Genomic DNA, 22683 nt, shown 5'->3' with positions numbered 1-22683 from the left:
TATTATTATTTATATAAATAATAGATTATACAGAGTAATTATGATTATGATCAAGGTCTATTTATGCCTTTTTTATATACTTTTTTCATATTTATCCAACGTTTACACTTCAGTTTATACTTATACCGGTGATAGGGTGCCTCGCGTTGCAACAGTTGATGCTTTAGAAAATAAAAGAGTCCAATGATTACCAACTATTGTATAAATCTGATTGTAAAGAACCTTTGAATCTTTAACTATCTTGTGCTGATAGTTAAGGTAGTACACCAGCTCACTCGACACAATATACATTGTTGTTCCTATACTTAGTAATAATTAAGTAAACTTATGTTGACCTGCACATAACAATTGGTGTTCATAATCATGTTTTGTCATTATCAAATCCTTAATTATATAGGGGACTCAACAATATGCAAACCCCTTATCTGGCAACTTAAAGTTGATTGTTGCTGGAGGATAAGGTTTATGATGGGGAGATGATTCTCACACACCACTTTTTTATCAATATACACCTAATTACCTATTTTATCCTTAATTATATACATATAATAATAATATAAATTTAACTTTCTAGGACATAAATGTGATTTTATGAGACAAAAGTGTAAATGGATCAAAAGTAAAACCTCCCTTTATGATGTACTATGTGTCTTTTGATTAATAGAATTTCTAGTAGTTGTTAAAAAACTAAAAGTTGCTAAAGTTTGTTGAACATTATAATGATGTGAGAGTTACCCAAAGTCTATTTTTAATATGTAACACTTTATAATCGGTCAAATGAGCTTTGAAACGCATTCAAATGCGAACTTTTAAAGAAAAAGTTGCCTTTCAAAATCTTTTTTAAGAAAAAAAGAAAAAAATAGTTTTTTTGGAGACTTTTTGGAGAGTTAAAAAAAATGCTCTTAGGAAAAAAAAATACGAATCACAGAGCCACATGATATTTGATAGCGTCGAGGCATACCATTTGGCTTCTTTTTTAAATGTCATGGTGTAGAATCGATTAACTACATTTATCGAGATCAAAATAGTTTTGCGTGTTTGATAATAGATTTTTCCTTTAATAATTAGCAAGACTATACTTGCTTGAGTTAAAACTATTTATTAATAATGATTCTGACTTGGTTGGATGATTTGTTTTTATTCAGTTGAATAAAAGATTTATTGTTGGTGATCTGTTTCAGATAATTTTGTCAAGTTCAACAAAATGTTTATTGTCGGTGATTACTGATTAGTTTCAGATACTTTTATTGGATTAATATGATTACAGATCAAAAGTAGCGATGTTAAATGGGGCTTGATCAGGTCGAGCTTAACCTTACAATCTTTAAATGTAGGTCGTAACAGTTAGGTTCACAGCAAACACTTCTTGCCCAATACATATATCGTTTTGGTCGTCGTGATATATATGCTACCTTAACCAATGCAAAGTAAATTGCATTATGAAATCCTCAAGTGAGAATGAAACTCGAGACTTCATGAACACCCAGTATGACGGTAATCACTCAGTTAAATGAAAATGGTTAACTTACATGATCAAATTAAAGAAGTCTTTGCAATATAGAAACAAACCTAATGAAACAAACAAACAAACAACTTAACCTGAACTCGTGAGCAAACATACCTTACAATTTTTCACAAATTTTGCCCACAGTGAAACATTAGAATACTTAACGCCTTAAACATACAATTGATGGCATCGGGTCGGGTTTAGGTAATCACATACCCGAACCCGATTAGGAAAACCCATCTCAAACCCGGACCCGAACCCGAACCCGTCAGGTCCTCATTTAGTTACTAAATAGCGGATAAAAGGCTTCCCCAGCGGGTATTCGGGTCTCCATTTACTTGCGAACTATTGGATAAATGGGTTATCTCACGGGTATTCAAGTCTTTTTCGGGTATATGAGCCGGGTAATCGGGTATACGGGCCGTGTAATCGGGTATGTGGGCCGCGTAATCGGGTATATAGGCCATGTATATGGACTCGGGTCTTTTTTCGGGTATACTAGCCGGTTAATCAGGTTTGTGTCTAAAACCATACCCGGATCCGGAGCCGCGAAGAAAATACCTATACCCGACCCTACACCCATTTACCTGACCTGAACCCGGCCCATAAATATCGGGTTTCGAGTTTTCACATCGAATACGTTTTTTTTTTTTTTGCCCGTTGTGTTATGGTATGTGTGTTTATTTATTGTATATACTTTTAAGAAGACTTGTAGACGGGTGTATTAACTTGGGCACCAAGTTAATACGAATACAAATATTAATAATTGTAAACGTGTACGTATATATTTACTTTTCATAATAATCGTGTACGCATATTTGCATATATTAAACCCTAGGGTTTAACAAATTACTTCCGTTCTCCTTCCTCAACAACACAAACCCACCGTAAACAAATTATTAATATTCCCAATCAAAACACACATAATAAATTCAATACCCGCATGCATTATATTCATATTCTTGATTGAGACAATGCGTGATCATATACCCGGAACTATGAATTCAATCGAGAATAACGTTGAAACTGAAAAACCCAATGATCATGCAACTGAAGATGATAAATTATCATCTGAATCTTCATCTTCTATCAATAACTCACCGCTTAGAAAAATAAAATTTCATCTTGCAGAGAAACCTTTGAATGCGATATTGTTTACTAATATTGCAGGTGATGCCCACAGTTTTCAGCTTTTGATTCTCAATCCTACATATTCGGACGATGCCGATAATGATCTCAGCCGGGTCGTAATAATTGACCCGGAAAGTGGTGGAGCAGAATTGGATATGGAGAACAGCTCTGTTAAGGGAATTGTAAGTTTCTTGAATACAGTATGAAAGTTGCAATCTTTTAATGATATCAACAATTTTGTTTACCACCTTTTATGAGCGGCCGTGGGGCCTAGGGGATATACGCTAATTCCTATAACAAAAAGTTAAATTTTATATATAAAGATATAGTAGAAGGATTAACTGATTTGGGGACAGTTAGCTTTGACACAATTAAACCTATGTCTAGGCACAGTCTATATAACCATTCCAAGAACCATCTCCTTCCTCATGTTCAATTATGTGGTTTCATGTTCAAATCTTGAAGTAGTCATAGAATGGTTTGGAGACGGTCACAAATTAATCCAGTTTCTCTTAGGTCACGAACATAAGAGTAAATATACTCGCCCTTCAGGGTAACCCGAAACTGGCGGAACTTGAAGTCGACCACAGATGGGGAGATTGGACGGGTGCAAAAACTTATTCAATTATTATTCATTGACAGTTGAGTCAAACACTACTAAAAACCTTATTTTTTAGTAAATTTCTTTTTAAATGTATTCTTTTTTTCTTTTTTTTTTTTTTTTTTTTTTTTTGAAAATTCAGCTGCCCGCCCTATCCTAGAGATATCCTGCCCTTGGGTCTCGGTTCAAACCTTGAACAGCAGTATATCTCTGGTGGCCTTGGATTAGTGTCGGAAACAATCATGGTATAACCAAATTAGGCCGTGTGTATATTTGAGTAAAAAAAATAAATACTCCCTAAATAGATAGCCTGAAGAGGGAAAACGTTAGTTTCTTTTCATTTACATACACACAATGTATATAATGTTGTGAGCTAGCCCGATATATTGGAGGCCAGAGGTGGTCGATTATCTCGCTCATCGTCAAAGTTGGCCTAGCAGTAACTATGAGTTGGTTACTTAATTGATGCAAAATTTTGTTACCAAATTAAATGCATATATGTGATCTAACAAACATATTTTAATTACAGGGTGCTGGTTTGGTGAATCTTGGGAACACTTGTTTTCTTAATTCAGTATTGCAATGCCTAACTTATACTCAACCTTTAGCTGAACATTTACAAAGTGGAAAGTATCATACTAGTTGTAAGTTATTCTTTTAATTAGTATAATCTATTTCAGATTTTGTAACACCCTTTCGAGCTTACCTTTTGTTTTCTATTCATTAATAATGTGAAGGTCAAAATGAGGGATTTTGTGCTTTTTGTGCTGTTCAGAAGCATGTGGCTGATGCACTTGAATCATCAGGGGAACGTATAAGACCTTTGGACCTGGTCATAAATTTGCCGTGTATCCTTAATTTCAAACTACTATTATGTCATTTAACGATTGGATTTACGATTTTCTTTTTTTTTTTTTTTTTTTTTTTTTTTTTTTTTTGAAAAGCACGATTTGAACGTATATACTTAACCACATTATTAGGTATATCTGAATCCTTTGTGATTTCTAGGCAAGAAGATGCCCATGAGTACATGGTTAATTTGTTGGAATCGATGCATATGTGTTGTCTGCCTTCAACTGAATCGCCTTCTGCAAATCATACAAGTTTGGTTCATGACATATTTGGTGGTCGTCTTCGAAGTCAGGTAACTACTCTTGTTTTCATAACAAATTATAGAGGCTTAAGCTGTTTCAATTTTGATTGGACTATTTTAATCGCTCTGTTGTTTTGTTATTGTTTTAATTTGCAGGTGAAATGCATGGAGTGTAACTATTGCTCCGACAAGTTTGAAACTTTTTTAGATTTAAGTCTCGAGATCTTGAGAGTGACGGATATATATGAAGCACTTGAAGATTTCACTACTGCAGAAGAGTTAGATGGTGGGGCCGAGGTATACGATTGTGAACAGTGCAAGAAAAAAGTCAAGGCGCTGAAACAACTTACGATTGACCAGGCCCCTAACGTTCTTACCATCCACCTCAAACGATTTAGTTCTTTTTTGCCGGGACTAAAGATCAAGAAGAAAGTGCATTTTTATTCTACTTTGGACTTGGAAGATTTTGTTACTGGTCCACATGTAAGTCAAAATCCAGACCTGTTCATTATTTATTTATTTATTTATTTGCTTATTCAAACCAAAACATTGCAGGATGGTGATTTGAGTTACAGTCTATATGGTGTTTTGGTTCATGCTGGACAGAGCACACAGTCTGGTCATTATTACTGTTATGTTAGAACGTCTGCTGACGTATGGTTTTTACTTGACGATGATGAGGTAAAAAAAGCTTTTATTTGTTTTACATTTTAACCGCTTAGCATTTTACTCCCTCCTTCCCAATTTAATAGTCCACACAGTTAAATAAATGTCATTATCACATTGTACTTTTTACCCCTTTTTGTTTTACATGCATAAAGGAGGGTATAAAAGAACCTTACCCGGGTTTTCTTATCTATTTATTGAAGTGTACTATCAATTTGGGACATCTCAAAAAGGAAAAACATGACTATTGAATTAGGACGGAGGGGGTAGTTTTTTGTGGGGATGAAAAATGAAGATAAACATTTTTTGATGTCTTTGCTGATGTGAATAGGTGAAAGTATGCAAAAAAAGAGATGTTTTTAAGGAGCAGGCGTACATGTTATTCTATTGTAGTAATAAAAAGACTAGTGAGAACACTGATGGTAGTATACAAGTTTCAGGTCAAACGGACATTTCTGAGTCTTGTATTGATAGTTGTCCGATGTCGAAGGGAAAGGGTCAAAATGAAAAGGACCCGTCTGTTTTGTGTGAGATAACATCTTCTACATGTAATAACATATGTGGTGAAAAGGGTCAAGATGTTGCTGATGTCATGCAAGTAGACACTTGTAGTAGTAGATGGAGTAATGTTGCAACTGTACCATCTACCTCCTCCTTCGATGGTCCTCAAAACCAGAGTGTCACGATGAATGATGAAAAGGAAACATTAACGAAAACAATGTTAATAGAAAATAAAGAACCAACTGCTTTTGTAATGAGGTGTAGTAAGCTAAAAATGGCTATTGATGAGCCTGTTTGTGTTGCAACCGTCGTACCATCTAGTTTTGTTCCTCCTCCTCAAAAGCAGCAGTCTCTCATTAATGATTTAAAGGAAGCATTATCGATGTTGCTATTAAAAAAATATGAAGAAAAAATCACATGCGAAGATGTTAAAGAACCAAGTGCTTTTGTAATGAGGTGCATCAAGCTAAAAATGGCTATTGATGAGCCTGTATGTGTTGCAACCGTCGTACCATGTACTAGTGTTTCCCCTCCTCAAAAGCAGCTGAGTCTCATGAATGATGTCAAGGAATCATTACCGACCTCGCTAATAAAAGAACATGAAAAAAAAATCACATGTGAAAATGTTAGTGACTCGAATGCTGTAATGATGCGCAGTAAGAAGCCACAAATGGCTACGAAAGAACCTGTATGTCTTGCGACACGGGTAATAGATCGTTGGGGTATGTTGGGTGGTGATGATAGTCTGAAAGTAGCGGTTACGTCTAGTGAGAGCTCAATCTTGCCAAAAAAGGAAAGTTTTTTGATAGATCATAAAGTAAAAGTTGGTGCTGATGAGAAGAGACACAAGAAGCATCTGAAGGTTTCGTCTGGGGTTATGAAATTTTGCTCCAACATACATGTGGGCGCATTGTTAAATCAGCAGAGAAAGAAAAAGAGACGTAATCGAAACTTGCATACGCATATGCCGCCGATTAAGAAGAATCTCCCTGTGAATGGAAACAAGTCTGGTTCAAATGTTATGGACACAATAAACGATACTACTTCAGTAATCAGAAGCGTAGAAAACGAGTTTAATATTGTCGCGGAAAGAACCTCATCGGTAGTTACAGAACCCGAGGGTTCTAAAGCCTCCACGAGTCTTGAGTGCAAAGATAATCAGTTCATATGCTCATTGCTGCCATTTGAAGATAGATCTGGTATTAATTAGTCGTTTCGAATTATTTCGACAGATATGTTAATTAAAAATTATTTTATGTTTATGGGAACGGATTCAGGGATAAGCAACGTAAGTGGCTAAGAGGGGATAAGTAAAATAACGTTTTTTTTTTTTTTTTTTTTTTTTTTTTTTTTTTGATTAAATTTGCATTAAAATGCTCTCATAATTTGTATTTTTATAAGCCAAAAACATTAATTTATCATTCATCACAAATGATAGTATCATTCATAAACAATTTTTATCATTCATCACCGATTTTTGAACGATTTGGCTATATATATATATATATATATATATATATATATATATATATATATATATATATATATATATATATATATATATATATATATATATATATATATATAGGCAGGATCAATGAGGAAGTAACCAATCGGGGGAAGCAAATTTTTTTTTTTTAGTTTTTTTTGGAATTTTTTTTCCGGCATCAAGATCACACGAAAATATGAACATTTAGAAGAGACACTTCGTGATGAATGTTATTATTTAGGCGGGAAAACGATCGACAAAAATAACATTCAAGATAATATTGTTCGTGAAGAATATGAACGTTTTTTTTTCCCATGTTTTGTGAAGTAAAATTTAGCCCGATTTAGAGTTTAGGGTTTAGGGTTTAGGGTTTAGGGCTTAGGGTTTAGGGTTTAGGGTTTGGTGTTTTGGGTTTATTCCATAAACCCAAAACACCAAACCCTAAACCCTAAGTCCTAAACCCTAAACTCTAAACCGTTCGTGTTAAATACTCAATCTAAATCCTAAATCTAAACCCTAAACCCTAAATTTCTAAACCCTAATATCTAAACCCTATAAACCCTAATATCTAAACCCTAATATCTAAACTCCAATAGCTAAAAACTCAACATACGCTCGAAAAACACGATAATTCTTCGAGCATTTTCCCGCCAAAATATAAACATTTATCACAAAATGTCTCTACTAAATGTTCATATTTTCATCTCATCTATAATGTTCGTGAACAAAGTTTTTTCAAAAAACGAAAAAAATAAAAGTTTTTACTTCCCCTCGCTCCCCCCGATTGGTTACTTCCCTCTTGATTCTACCACTATATATATATATATATATATATATATATATATATATATATATATATATATATATATATATATATTTGTATTTTTTCCGTTTTCCATATCAAGAGACCCTGAAAAGATAATTATTTCATTTTTTTTTTTTTTTTTTTTTTTTTTTTTTTTTTTTTGAAATTTTGCTTATCCCTTCTTAGTCATGTTTAAGCTTAGCCACCTATCTCGCCCCATATGTCTGTATTCTAATTTGATATATTATTATTAAAAATGAAGTAACATCTCAAAAAACTAAACTCTGGTTTGTTACTGATTACAGCCCCACGTTGTGACCAAAGTGTTTCAACTCTTGAGATGAAAGAAACAGAAGAAGTGCTTCCTGGTATAGGAGGTTATATAGGAGACAAATGGTGAGATGAAGTACCACATTTCTAAAATTCTAGTATATAAGAAAAATTGCGGGATTTTTTAATTTTTTAATTTTTTTTTTTTTTTTTTTTTTTTAATGTTTCCTTGTGAGTTACTGTATTTTATTAATTTACTATGTAGAGTACAATTCTACAGGGACAATGAGTACGAGCGTGGAAAGAGGAAGAAAGTAAGGGATGATTCGTATACAAACTTCCAAGGAAGAAATGTGTTCCAGGATATCGCGAATGAGGCATTCAAGCTGCATGCTGCTGGTAAAAGAAAAAGGAGACGGAATAAACGTTCAAAGAGATCGAATTCCAAACAAAGGCGTTTCAGGAAACGATAGAGTAACATAACATTGTCGTTTGGTTGAAGTAAAATTATTATTTGAATGTGCAGACTGCAGGATATGATGGTTTTGAAACTCAAGTAATGCTACACATTATAATTAAGTAATTAAGTAATTTTTATAATTTAAAAGGATTAAATTAGATGGACTATTCTGCTATCTTACATATACTGTAAGAATTGCTATATATGCTAAAAAAATTTATACATAAAAACATGTCTATTTCAAACGATTACTAGCACTCAAAATAGCAGCAGCCACGATCCAACAGCACCCCACCCGTTTATTTTCATCGACCTTTACATCAAACGCGGCTTTTTAAAACGAAACGACCTTAGCAAACAGGATTTTTTTTCTTTTTTCTTATTTGCAAAAACAGGTTATTCATTTAAAAAAATCTGGTTAACATAATATGGCTCTATTTATCGAGTCAACAACAAGCGTCGATTTATTGGCGACTTGACTGTCGCTTAGAGCCTAAATTGATTTTCGGGTAGGTTTAAAAATCATGGAAATTTGATTCGACCTTTTTATGGCGTCTCACACTTTGCTTTGTTTTTTAACCTACTCATTGATTAGAGGTCCATTCGGAGACAATCTCTCTATCTATCAAACATTGAGAGTGAGTACTTTGTCAACTCTTGTGGTGTTTCACTCTGGGTAGAGAAACGACTTCTCTTTATTTTAGGATTGAGGAAGGATTGTCTACATCTTAACTCCCCATACCCCACTTTTTTGGGATTGGGTTTTGTGTTATCTTTGTCATTGTTGGTTAACAAGCATTCGTAAGGATTCACAGAAACATATGTTTACTACATCCATTACAGTCTACAACTTTCAATGCATGTTGTACAACTCATTAAGGCATAACTGATTTCCGTTGTAAGTAACTCAGCTGATCAATGTAGACATGTAGTTAAAAAAATATGTAAACACAAACATGATCATATCATATACTCTACTAATGTAACATAGTCATGTAATTCTCTATGATTAGCAACTAATACTGATACTAAACGTCTAAACATACTAAAATAACAAATCAATATCAGTCCTTTCAGATCTTTAGGCAAGCAGATGTCCATGAGTACATGGTAAATTTGTTGGAATATAATGGATGCATATGTGTTGTTTGCCTTTAACCGAATCGTCTTCTGCAAATGATACAGAATTGGTCCCCACAACATATTTGGTGGTCGTCTTCGCAGTCAAGTTAACAAAAATGATTGCATCAAATTGTAGTCTGCTTAAATTGTTTCAATTTTTATTTGACTATTTTCTCGCTCTGCTATTGTTTTGATTTGCAGGTGAACTGCATGCAGTGTAACTATTCCTCTGACAAGTTTGAAACTTTTTTAGATTCAAGTCTCGAGATCTTGAAGGTGAAGGATATTTACATGGCACTTGCAGATTTTACTCTCACAGAAGAGTTAGATCATAGATGGCTGGTGGGGCCAAGCTATACGATTGTGAACAGTGCAAGAAAAAAGTCAAGGCTCTTAAGCAGCTTTCGTTTGACATGGCACCTAACGTTCTTACAATCCACCTCAAACGATTTAGTTCTTTTATGCCGGGAGTAAAGAGCAACAAGAAAGTGCAATTTTTTCCTACTTTGAACTTGGAACATTTTGCTACTGGTCCATATGTAAGTCAAACGAATTCCCACCCGTTCATTATTTATAGATTTTTGATTTTTTTCGCTTACTCTTTCGGCTTCTTTAAGATCCAAGTCAAATTGACTTATTGCCTTTACCTGTTTAAATACTTATACACAGCAACATAAGAAAAGTTATACTAGAATCTATAACGATGATCAAACATAGAAAAATTTCTGGATAGGATACAAATTATATCATGGTCCAATCATCATTAATGTCAAATGCACTTTCAGGTGGTTGTTCCCTCTGTGCTTTCTTCTCTGCCTCTATTTGCTTGCAGTTTTCTTCATGGGCTTGATTAAACATATTCATAAATGCATACAACGTTGTAACAACTGCAAAGAATATCATGAAATGGATCAGTTTCAGTACATCTGAAAGAAATGTACACTCATAGTGCTTTTGATGATTACAAAACAATTATCATAACATCGAATTTCTGCTTACAGAAATTGGAAATAAATACATAACATTTTTTTTATGTATTACCTTGTTCATATGGGCAATGTTTAGGATATTCCCCAAAGTAAAGAATCAAAGCATCCACACTTTTACCCTATAGAAACACAAACTTATAATGAGCATTAATGACTAAAATTAGTGTTCAAATTAATCTTAACACATACCACCAGTGAGTACAGAGAGGTCAGAGACTTCACTTCACTTTCAGCAGAAGAAAGAAACTTTTTTAGAGACTGAAGATCAAAAACCAAAATTTAATCCAGTTACTTTTCAGTACCATATTTTGTAATATTTGTTTTGTTCAAATTAAACAAATTGATTACTATATTATATAGTTAGTTACTTAGTTACGCATGTACCTTCCGGAAACATTTAGAAACATGTCCATCTTTTTTACAAAGTTTCTTTTCCGGGATTGCTTTCTCCAGTCCTTTAATAACAGCTTGCATTTCTTCCGCCAAGCTTTTGAGTTGAATCTGGAATGAAATTATCAATGAAATCAACATTCATAAAATTTTGAAATAACTTAATTATTTTGTAGCGCATTTGGGTCAAGTTTACCTTAGTAGCAGCTTCCAAACTGCCAAGTTCTTTGGAAAAATCAAGTAGTTCGGGTAGTTGGTCTGCAAGCACCTAACATGCAAAAATGTAAAGCAATGACTTATTCAGTTAGATTGATACATTTTACGTCTTTCATTGTAACAAGAAGGTCGATTATTACCTTACAAAGATAATGCATCAGGGTCATTTTGTTGTTCTTGGCACGTGTTTCGTTAAGTTTCAGGAGGCTATCCAATTTAAAACCAACAGCAGCACCTAAAACAAAAACAAAATTATTCATTTAAAATAAGAATCAAATCAGAAGCGCATAACTATAAAGTTGATTAATAACTAACCTCTTGCAGTACCCTGGTTCAAAGCGTTTCCAAGAGAAAGAATAGTCTGCATGACTCTCCTAAACTTAAGGGAGCTCCTGATCTGATGTAAGCACACCATCATCATACATGAAAAGGTAAAGTTTAACCTAATTAAATTGTCAAATGATTAAATTAAACGTTAACTTGCCTGTTCTACTGATAAATACACATCGTTTAGATTTTTCCTAAGATCTGAAACCTAAAAAAGCAACATCAACACTAAATTATAATCTAGTACTTATATTATATATAGCAGCAAAATGCATGTAATAGCACGTTTCAGACCTGTGTGGTAAACTGTAACTTATAAGAGAATACTCTTAGTTTAGCTTCTGAACGTGGAACTTTCATTAGCTCCATGTAAAACTGTTACAAGAAATCAGAATTAAATTCATATGACTGACTACTCATATAGTCATATAAATCGTATTATATTAAAGAAGAATGGTAATCACGTACTAGTTCACATTTTCCCAGTGCATTCTTCTCTCCTTCATACGCCTAAGCATAAAAAAGCTAGTTAAACATTAAATAAATTCTATAAATGAAAAATAGAATCTTCAGCTGCTACAATGATTAACATCACACCTTAATTAGTTCCATTTCCTCTTTGGTAGGACAGTACTTTATAAGAGTATCCACTTGCTCAAGATCCATTGCTGAATCGTCTAAATTAAGGACAATTTCCTGTTAAATTTCACAACTAAAGTATTAATAACATCATTTAGACATCCTAAACTAGTATTAACTTCACAAGTAAATAAATTCACAACTTTCTAGTGTTCAACTACTAAAATTGCCTCGGCTCTAATTTACTAGTTTATCATGTTCGTATATATATTTCTCTGTTAAGTGATGCAAAACGTTCTGATCTTACCATCAATTCATGTACTGGTCTCTTCAGCTTTGAAAGCATGATCTCGCAATTGTATGCTCGTCTGTGCTCAATCTGATAGAGGTGTTAACAAATGAATAACAAAAATTACAAATAACCTTAACATTTATTGCATTTTTTTAAATACTGAACAAGGACTAAAGTAACTATCAAACTCATTAATCAAAAATAGCTAAAAAGGTATATAAAGATACACTTATTACACACGTTAATAAGAAAACTATTTTACCAAAAGCACTTTTTCTGGTTTAGCTACTTGAGTTCTTACATTTGCGACCAAATTGGAACTTGAATTCAGTGAGAAGAGAATTTCAAGTTCTGGAAAATCAATGTCTGGTCTGATACACATCAGGCAAAAGACAAATTAGAACCTCGCAAGGTTAAAAATAAAATATACTCTACACGAAAAAGGAAAAAAACACACCTATCATCTGGGCCAGATTTTTCTGCTTCAACCCACAAGCTTCCTTGTGGTGTTCTATTAAGCTTACTCCAATGAAAAAAATCCGTTGTGTCCATTTTCGAGAAAAGAAGCTTCATGGTATATGTAGTTTGTAAGCACGATTGAAAATCTATATATGAATGCCAATGTGGAATTCAAAAAAAAAAAAAAAAAAAATTAAAAATAAAAATAAAATACCTCAGCTCTGAAGTCTGTGTGAAAATGTTCCTTAGCGTCCCAACATATGTCAATTTCATCACGATTAAGCATCAACATGTTTGATTTGATAAAAGTTGTGTTGAACATGACACGATACATAATTTTTTCTTTCACCATGTCATCATGTAAGCTAATACACTCAAGCACGACATCACCTTGAATATTGCAGTTAACATCAATAATGACAAGTTCATCGTCTGCCTGCAATACATGGCAAAATAAACTGACCAAATCCATATAGAAGACGGTGTTTTCAAACCGGTCTGGAATTTTTTATTTTGAAAATCAAATAATTTAGTACATTGAGATAATAATAATAATAATAATAATAATAATTTTCGGGGATCACGCGGTGTCTTGTGCTGGTATGGTGGGTATTAAGCATCGACATAATGTTGTTCGGGATTCCCTTGTTGATGTTTGTTATCGATCTGGGATTTCAGCGAGAAAGGAGGTTGACATTGGGTTGTCTGGAGGGAACGACAGGGCCCTCAGACCTGCAGATGTGTTACTTTATTCCTGGGATCGTGGTCGTGATGTTTGTGTTGACCTGACAGGGTCTTCTCCTTTGACACAGTCTGGGCTTTCTAACTTCGTCCCTGGACGTGCTGTGGTTGATGCGGCTCGTCGGAAGCGGGACAAGTACGAATCTAGCTGTCAGGCGATTGGTTATGGTTTCATTCCTTTCTCATTTTCTTCGCTTGGGGAATTAGAGAAGGAGGCTGTTTCTTTGCTAAAGCGGGTTCAGAAGATTTCGATGGCGCAAGATATTGGTGCCGGTGCTGCTGCTCATATTTTTACTAGGATAGGTTTTGCTATTGCTAGAGGTGTGGGGGCCCAGATTGTCTCTAGGCTTCCCACTAATTTTTTGTAAGTTTTAAAACTTTTAAGTTAATATAATTTCCATTTCCATAATAATAATAATAATAATAATAATAATAATAATAATAATAATAATAATAATAATAATAATAATAATAATAATAATAATAATAATAATAATAATAATAATAATAAATACAGGTTTGAGAATACATGGATTTAAATGTAAGAAACATTATAAAGGCTAATAAGAATAAGGATAGGGCATCTATACCTGATTGTAATATTTTCTTCTTGGGGTAGAAAATAAAAGTTTAGGGGTTTTATCATCACGTAACAAAGGATCTCGTCCGTAGATTCTGAATATAGGGCAACAACCTCCTTTTCCATCAAAATCGGGAATCATTCTCATTATAACACAATCCAAAGTGAGCGCCTTCTCTATCGGAGGCCATTTTGCATCTTCATTTTTCCTCGATACATACTTTAAGTACCTCAATTGAGAAGGTTTAGCATCAATTGATACCATTTCGGGTACCAAAGTTGAAGGAAAATGGTAATGCACCACATCTAATGCTTTGGTTTCAATAGAGAATTTCTTTCTATATATCATTAGAGCCGCCACCATGAAAGACAAAACCGGCCAACCACCAAGCTCGGAATGCAATATAAGTTTATGCCATTTATTAACTGAGAGCCATCTTTCACTCGATTCTAAAAAACGGTGCATCACGTCTACTGAGAGCAATGGACAACCTTCATACTCCCAAGGATAGTTTTCAACACTAACATCAATTTCGGATAAAGCAGACTTAATCCTACATTCTTTTTTATCTTTATCATTGTCTCCTTCTCCAAAACTAAAAACTTTGATTGAAGTTTCAGGGTAAGTATACATAAACTGGTATATTATCTGGCTTATATGACCTTTATAGTCTTCTTGTTCCCAACCTTCAGTTGTGTAGCAGCAGTCGAAGGCTGTAAACCAATTGACACATCATCATTATCATTATTATATGTTACTCCTTATATATCAAAACTGAGATAATAAAGTTGTAATCCGATTTATATTCAGTACACGCAAACATACACTAATGGTACATGCATTATGAAGACTGGATAGATATACAGAGCATGGAATAAAGCCAGAAAACAATACATAAAACCAATCAGACCTATTTACAAGTGAAGTGATGACAACAGAAGAAATGTTTATGTATTATTATGCAGTAAACACGTAAATTAAATTGATTACTCAATTAAGGATTAACAAATTACCGTAAATTCTTTCAAAGATCCAGACAATTCCGTTAGGAGGCTTTTTCAACAAATTACGTAGCAATGACATCGAATTTTATTGATATTGAAACCCTAGAAACTACATTAATAAATCCCAAGTCTCTGAAAAATAAATACACAGGCGTTGTGGTTTTATGTGCGAAAATAAAATTTAAAGCTGAATATAAATACAATTATTATTTGCGACGTGAATCAATGACTGAAATAATCTAACAATGGCTATTGATTCTTGTAAGCTTCAATTTTCTGTTTGTGTAGTTGCATCAATCGTTGCTAAGGGTTTGTGTTATGCATGCCAATTTTGTTTCAATCACTCATGAAAAAGAGAGGAGATAGATGGATTTAAAAAGAAAAAATTACGCCGTTAGTACCTGCGGTTTGTTTACATTATCATGACAAGACATATATTTTTATTTTTGCGTAGTTGGTACCTAGGTTTTGTATAACTTGCGTGGTTGGTACCCCTAATTAACTGGGGTTAAATTTTAATGATTAACCCTTCACATGTGCCACACATGTGAGGGTATATTCGTCCTTTATTATGTGGACTGATTACTTTTATTTTTGTTTTGTAAAGCTGGACTAATTTAGTCAAAAACTTGTCATCTTCTTGTTAAAATACAATGCAAATTTAGTTAATATGGAATTAGTAATGTATATAAATATCTAGATATTAAAATGTAAAAGAAATATCTAGATATTAATATATATATATATATATATATATATATATATATATATATATATATATATATATATATATATATATATATATATGAAGAAAAATCTAAATGTTAAAATGAAAAAATCTAGATATTTTTATGTGGTAAAAATATCTAGATATTTATCCATGAAAATATCTAGTTTCTAGAATGTTCCATGGAGTAGTATAAATGTGGGTGATGAGTAGTTCATTTGTGTAAGGTGTGAGAGTTGTGAGGAAGTAAGAAGAGTGTGAGTTAGAGAAGAGAAAACTTATAAGTAAGTAATATTGTAATTGTATTTTGTATTAATAAAAGTGTTCTTTGTTAAGTTTCCCGGTTAAGCCTTAGTTCGTGTTTAAGTTCTTAGTGCACTTGTGTTATTTTTATTATATGGCCGACTCTGCCGCCTAAGTGATATATGGTCGGTTATACCGCCTGAATGATATATGGTCGACACTGTCGCCTAAGCATTATTGTGCACTAAGGATTCATAAAAATTAAAGGCTAACCAACGTCAAAGTGTTGGTATAGTGAGTTTAGTATAATCTAGGTCCTCTATAGTGGGTGTGTTGGGTGTAGTGACCCGAACTTTTCCATGTTTATATATATTAATTGAGATTGATATTTACATGATTAAATGTTTCCAACATGTTAAGCAATCAAACTTGTTAAGACTTGATTAATTGAAATATGTTTCATATAGACAATTGACCACCCAAGTTGACCGGTGATTCATGAACGTTAAAACTTGTAAAAACTATACAATGACATATATATGGTTATATATATAGTTAACATGTTTTTATTATAAGTATGTATCTCATTAGGTATTTTAACAATGAGTTATATACATAAAAATGAGACTATTAATTTAAGAAACTCGAAAACGATATATATAACGATTATCGTTATAACAACGTTTTACTAGGTACATATGAATCATATTAAGATATTGATATACTTGGTTAATTATGTTAAATTATAAGTAAATATATTATTAAGTGTATTAACAATGAAATACATATGTAAAAATAAGACTACTAACTTAATGATTTCGAAACGAGACATATATGTAACGATTATCGTTGTAACGACATTTAACTGTATATACATCATACTAAGATATATTATATATCATAATATCATGATAATATAATAATTTAACATCTCATTTTTTATAATAAACAATGGGTTAACAACATTCAACAAGATCGTTAACCTAAAGGTTTCAAAACAACATTTACATGTAACGACTAACGATGACTTAACGACTCAGTTAAAATGTATATACATGTAGTGTTTTAATATGTATTTATACACTTTTGAAAGACTTCAAGACACTTATCAAAATACTTCTACTTAACAAAAATGCTTACAATTACATCCTCGTTCAGTTTCATCAACAATTCTACTCGTATGCACCCGTATTCGTACTCGTACAGTACACAGCTTTTAGATGTATGTACTATTGGTATATACACTCCAATGATCAGCTCTTAGCAGCCCATGTGAGTCACCTAACACATGTGGGAACCATCATTTGGCAACTAGCATGAAATATCTCATAAAATTACAAAAATATGAGTAATCATTCATGACTTATTTACATGAAAACAAAATTACATATCCTTTATATCTAATCCATACACCAACGACCAAAAACACCTACAAACACTTTCATTCTTCAATTTTCTTCATCTAATTGATCTCTCTCAAGTTCTATCTTCAAGTTCTAAGTGTTCTTCATAAATTCCAAAAGTTCTAGTTTCATAAAATCAAGAATACTTTCAAGGTTGCTAGCTCACTTCCAATCTTGTAAGGTGATCATCCAACCTCAAGAAATCTTTGTTTCTTACAGTAGGTTATCATTCTAATACAAGGTAATAATCATATTCAAACTTTGGTTCAATTTCTATAACTATAACAATCGTATTTCAAGTGATGATCTTACTTGAACTTGTTTTCGTGTCATGATTTTGCTTCAAGAACTTTGAGCCATCCAAGGATCCATTGAAGCTAGATCCATTTTTCTCTTTTCCAGTAGGTTCATCCAAGGAACTTAAGGTAGTAATGATGTTCATAACATCATTCGATTCATACATATAAAGCTATCTTATTCGAAGGTTTAAACTTGTAATCACTAGAACATAGTTTAGTTAATTCTAAACTTGTTCGCAAACAAAAGTTAATCCTTCTAACTTGACTTTTAAAATCAACTAAACACATGTTCTATATCTATATGATATGCTAACTTAATGATTTAAAACCTGGAAACACGAAAAACACCGTAAAACCGGATTTACGCCGTCGTAGTAACACCGCGGGCTGTTTTGGGTTAGTTAATTAAAAACTATGATAAAATTTGATTTAAAAGTTGTTATTCTGAGAAAATGATTTTTATTATGAACATGAAACTATATCCAAAAATTATGGTTAAACTCAAAGTGGAAGTATGTTTTCTAAAATGGTCATCTAGACGTCGTTCTTTCGACTGAAATGACTACCTTTACAAAAACGACTTGTAACTTATTTTTCCGACTATAAACCTATACTTTTTCTGTTTAGATTCATAAAATAGAGTTCAATATGAAACCATAGCAATTTGATTCACTCAAAACGGATTTAAAATGAAGAAGTTATGGGTAAAACAAGATTGGATAATTTTTCTCATTTTAGCTACGTGAAAATTGGTAACAAATCTATTCCAACCATAACTTAATCAACTTGTATTGTATATTATGTAATCTTGAGATACGATAGACACGTATACAATGTTTTGACCTATCATGTCGACACATCTATATATATTTCGGAACAACCATAGACACTCTATATGTGAATGTTGGAGTTAGCTATACAGGGTTGAGGTTGATTCCAAAATATATATAGTTTGAGTTGTGATCAATACTGAGATACGTATACACTGGGTCGTGGATTAATTCAAGATAATATTTATCGATTTATTTCTGTACATCTAACTGTGGACAACTAGTTGTAGGTTACTAACGAGGACAGCTGACTTAATAAACTTAAAACATCAAAATATATTAAAAGTGTTGTAAATATATTTTGAACATACTTTGATATATATGTATATATTGTTATAGGTTCGTGAATCAACCAGTGGCCAAGTCTTACTTCCCGACGAAGTAAAAATCTGTGAAAGTGAGTTATAGTCCCACTTTTAAAATCTAATATTTTTGGGATGAGAATACATGCAGGTTTTATAAATGATTTACAAAATAGACACAAGTACGTGAAACTACATTCTATGGTTGAATTATCGAAATCGAATATGCCCCTTTTTATTAAGTCTGGTAATCTAAGAATTAGGGAACAGACACCCTAATTGACGCGAATCCTAAAGATAGATCTATTGGGCCTAACAAACCCCATCCAAAGTATCGGATGCTTTAGTACTTCGAAATTTATATCATATCCGAAGGGTGTCCCGGAATGATGGGGATATTCTTATATATATATATGCATCTTGTTAATGTCGGTTACCAGGTGTTCACCATATGAATGATTTTTATCTCTATGTATGGGATGTGTATTGAAATATGAAATCTTGTGGTCTATTGTTACGATTTGATATATATAGGTTAAACCTATAACTCACCAACATTTTTGTTGACGTTTAAAGCATGTTTATTCTCAGGTGAATACTAAGAGCTTCCGCTGTAGCATACTTAAATAAGGACGAGATTTGGAGTCCATGCTTGTATGATATTGTGTAAAAACTGCATTCAAGAAACTTATTTTGTTGTAACATATTTGTATTGTAAACCATTATGTAATGGTCGTGTGTAAACAGGATATTTTAGATTATCATTATTTGATAATCTACGTAAAGCTTTTTAAACCTTTATTGATGAAATAAAGGTTATGGTTTGTTTTAAAAATGAATGCAGTCTTTGAAAAACGTCTCATATAGAGGTCAAAACCTCGCAACGAAATCAATTAATATGGAACGTTTTTAATCAATAAGAACGGGACATTTCAGTTGGTATCCGAGCGTTGGTCTTAGAGAACCAGAAAATTTGCATTAGTGTGTCTTATCGAGTTTGTTAGGATGCATTAGTGATTCTGGACTTCGACCGTGTTTTCTTTAAAAATGATTGCTTAACATTTTTGTTGGAAACTATATATTTTTAACATATGAATATTATGTGATATATTAATCTCTTAACGTGTTTGATATTATGTGATAGATGTCTACCTCTAGAACAAGTCCCATTGACTCACCTAATAATAATGAAGAGTCAAATGTAAATTGGAATTATTCGTGGACTGATTCACAAGTTCCCGAAGAGGAACCGGAAGAAGAGTCGGAACCGGAAGAAGAATCGGAACCGGACGAAGAATCGGAACCGGAAGAAGAATCGGAACCGGTGGGGGAAATAATAAAACGGTTAAGTAAAAGAGAATCCTCAACCAACCGACCAAGGGTAATTATGGTCAATGGTGTTTCCGCCAAGGAAGCAAAATATTGGGAGGATTACCAATTCTCCGATGAATCGGATTCCGACGAGAATTCCAATGATGTTATAGAAATTACCCCAACTGAATTTAAAAAGGCAAAAGAAAATAATAAGGGAAAGGGCATAAAAATAGAGAAATCTAATTCCAACCCCGATGAACTTTATATGTATCGTCAACCCCCGAAGTTCTTAAGTTGTAACAATGACCCGGGAACCTCTAAACCACCAGGTTTTTCTAAACCAATGTGGACAACGACGGCTCGTATTAGGGGAACATCATATATCCCTAGAAACTTGGCAAAACGAACCAAAACCGAAGAAGAAGAAACGACCGAGTCGGAATAAGATAGTTGTATTCGTGTGGTGTAATATATGTAATATAGTGTTCTTATGCTTTATGATATATGTAAAAATTGCTTGTATTAATAAGTATTTTTTTATGAATCTAACTCTTGTCTATTTTACAGTTTAAAAACACAAAATGGATAGACAACCCAATATTTTAAGAGACCTACCCGGAGACATGATTGATGAAATCTTGTCTAGAGTCGGCCAGAATTCCTCGGCACAACTATTTAAGGCGAGATCAGTTTGTAAGACATTCGAAGAACGTTCCAAGAATGTCTTGGTTTATAAGAGACTTTCGTTTGAAAGATGGGGGATATCACATTGGGAAACCCATAAGTTACGATGTGTTTACTTTGACGCATATATTGCGGGGAACCCAAATGCTATTTTACGCAACGGGTTAAGAAATTATTTTGACTCAATATATCCGAATATTGGACTTCGTGATTTAGAAAAAGCGGCTAACATGCAACATAAAGAAGCATGTTATGCTTACGGATTAGTAATGTTCGCTTCTCACCAAAGTGAGAACAAGAACATCGGGCTACAACTATTAAACAAAACGTTTCCACAAGTGACGGAGTCGGTAATTGGGGTAAGAAATGAGGTTTTTAGATTATTACGGGACTGTTGGACATTACGTAACCCTCGTCCCTTTGACGACGTTACAACACGCTGTCTTATCAACGGCCATAACGGTTATGTTGCACAAGACCAAGGATGGGAAGTAGTCCTAGTAAAACCAGAATGCATGACTTGTTTCTGGACGTATGAATTACGTGTCTTTATTGCCTTTGCTGAACGACTTGTGTACTAGCTAGAATTATCTTCACAACTATCTTGTATCAAAGTTATTGTGTGCTATATTTCATGCTTTATGTAAAATAAGCGGTATTGTAAGTTTGTAAAATATTGTATAAAAGTTTGAACGCGAAATATTATTATAATCAGTTTTTCATATAGAATTGTAGTAGTTGAATTGTATATTAGCTACTAAGTATGAACTTAACGGGTAGGTACTACCCGAATTTAAACTTATAAAACGCTAATATGAAGAAAAAGCTTTTATAAATGAGTTCATATTATACTACGAAATACTATTAACTACTCTTAATATTCTGTATGATTAACTTGTTCCATTTGACTATTTTGAAGGAAATGGCACCGACTACTCGACACACAGTGAATATGAATGAAGAAGAATTCCGTACTTTTCTAGCTTCAAACATAGCCGCAGTACAGGCTGCGCTACATACCAACAATAACCTTGGATCTAGCAGTACAGGAAATCGTGTAGGATGCACCTACAAAGAATTCACTGCCTGCAAACCTTTGGAATTTGATGGAACCGAAGGACCGATCGGATTGAAACGGTGGACCGAGAAGGTCGAATCGGTGTTTGCCATAAGTAAGTGTACTGAAGAGGACAAAGTGAAGTACGCTACGCATACCTTCACAGGTTCTGCGTTAACATGGTGGAATACCTATCTAGAGCAAGTGGGACAAGACGATGCGTACGCACTACCGTGGTCAGCATTCAAGCACTTGATGAACGAGAAGTACCGTCCCAGAACCGAGGTCAATAAGCTCAAGACAGAACTAAGAGGGTTACGAACCCAAGGATTTGATATTACCACGTATGAAAGATGATTCACAGAATTGTGCCTATTGTGTCCGGGAGCGTTCGAAGATGAAGAAGAGAAGATCGACGCGTTTGTGAAAGGATTACCGGAAAGAATCCAAGAAGATATAAGTTCACACGATCCCGCCTCCATACAACAGGCATGTAGAATGGCTCACAAACTAGTGAACCATATTGAAGAAAGAATTAAAGAACAGACTGCTGAAGAGGCCAATGTGAAGCAAGTCAAAAGAAAGTGGGAGGAAAACGGTG

General features: G+C 33.4%; 1 protein-coding gene across 1 annotated transcript; it reads right to left on the bottom strand.

The window, feature by feature from the left end:
- Positions 1–10316: 10316 nt before the first annotated feature.
- On the bottom strand, positions 10317–15302 carry LOC139853669 (formin-like protein 17). Its single transcript, XM_071843043.1, has 17 exons — positions 15233–15302; positions 14229–14932; positions 13112–13333; positions 12896–13005; positions 12701–12809; positions 12454–12525; positions 12165–12263; positions 12036–12077; positions 11862–11942; positions 11725–11775; positions 11556–11637; positions 11381–11475; positions 11221–11292; positions 11019–11135; positions 10824–10892; positions 10687–10753; positions 10317–10532 (listed from the first exon to the last, which is right to left on the bottom strand). Exons 1-17 carry the CDS (start codon positions 15300–15302, stop codon positions 10387–10389), a joined length of 2208 nt encoding a protein of 735 aa, XP_071699144.1. The 3' UTR covers positions 10317–10386.
- Between the last annotated feature and the right edge of the window lie 7381 nt (positions 15303–22683).

This window comes from Rutidosis leptorrhynchoides, chromosome 6, assembly GCF_046630445.1.
Source record: "Rutidosis leptorrhynchoides isolate AG116_Rl617_1_P2 chromosome 6, CSIRO_AGI_Rlap_v1, whole genome shotgun sequence".
NCBI classification, from domain to species: Eukaryota; Viridiplantae; Streptophyta; class Magnoliopsida; order Asterales; family Asteraceae; genus Rutidosis; species Rutidosis leptorrhynchoides.
Note: the sequence above shows the minus strand (reverse complement) of the source record. Positions and strands in the feature narration are given on the sequence as shown.

What these genes read in the sequence shown, in the direction of transcription:
- LOC139853669 (XM_071843043.1), bottom strand. Translation starts at nt 15,302, where the DNA reads ATGTCATTGCTACGTAATTTGTTGAAAAAGCCTCCTAACGGAATTGTC. An exon ending in GATCTTTGAAAGAATTTACG is followed by an intron (nt 14,933 to 15,232) that starts GTAATTTGTTAA and finishes ATTGGTTTACAG; the next exon opens with CCTTCGACTGCTGCTACACA. An exon ending in GAACCAGGGTACTGCAAGAG is followed by an intron (nt 11,476 to 11,555) that starts GTTAGTTATTAA and finishes TTTTTGTTTTAG; the next exon opens with GTGCTGCTGTTGGTTTTAAA.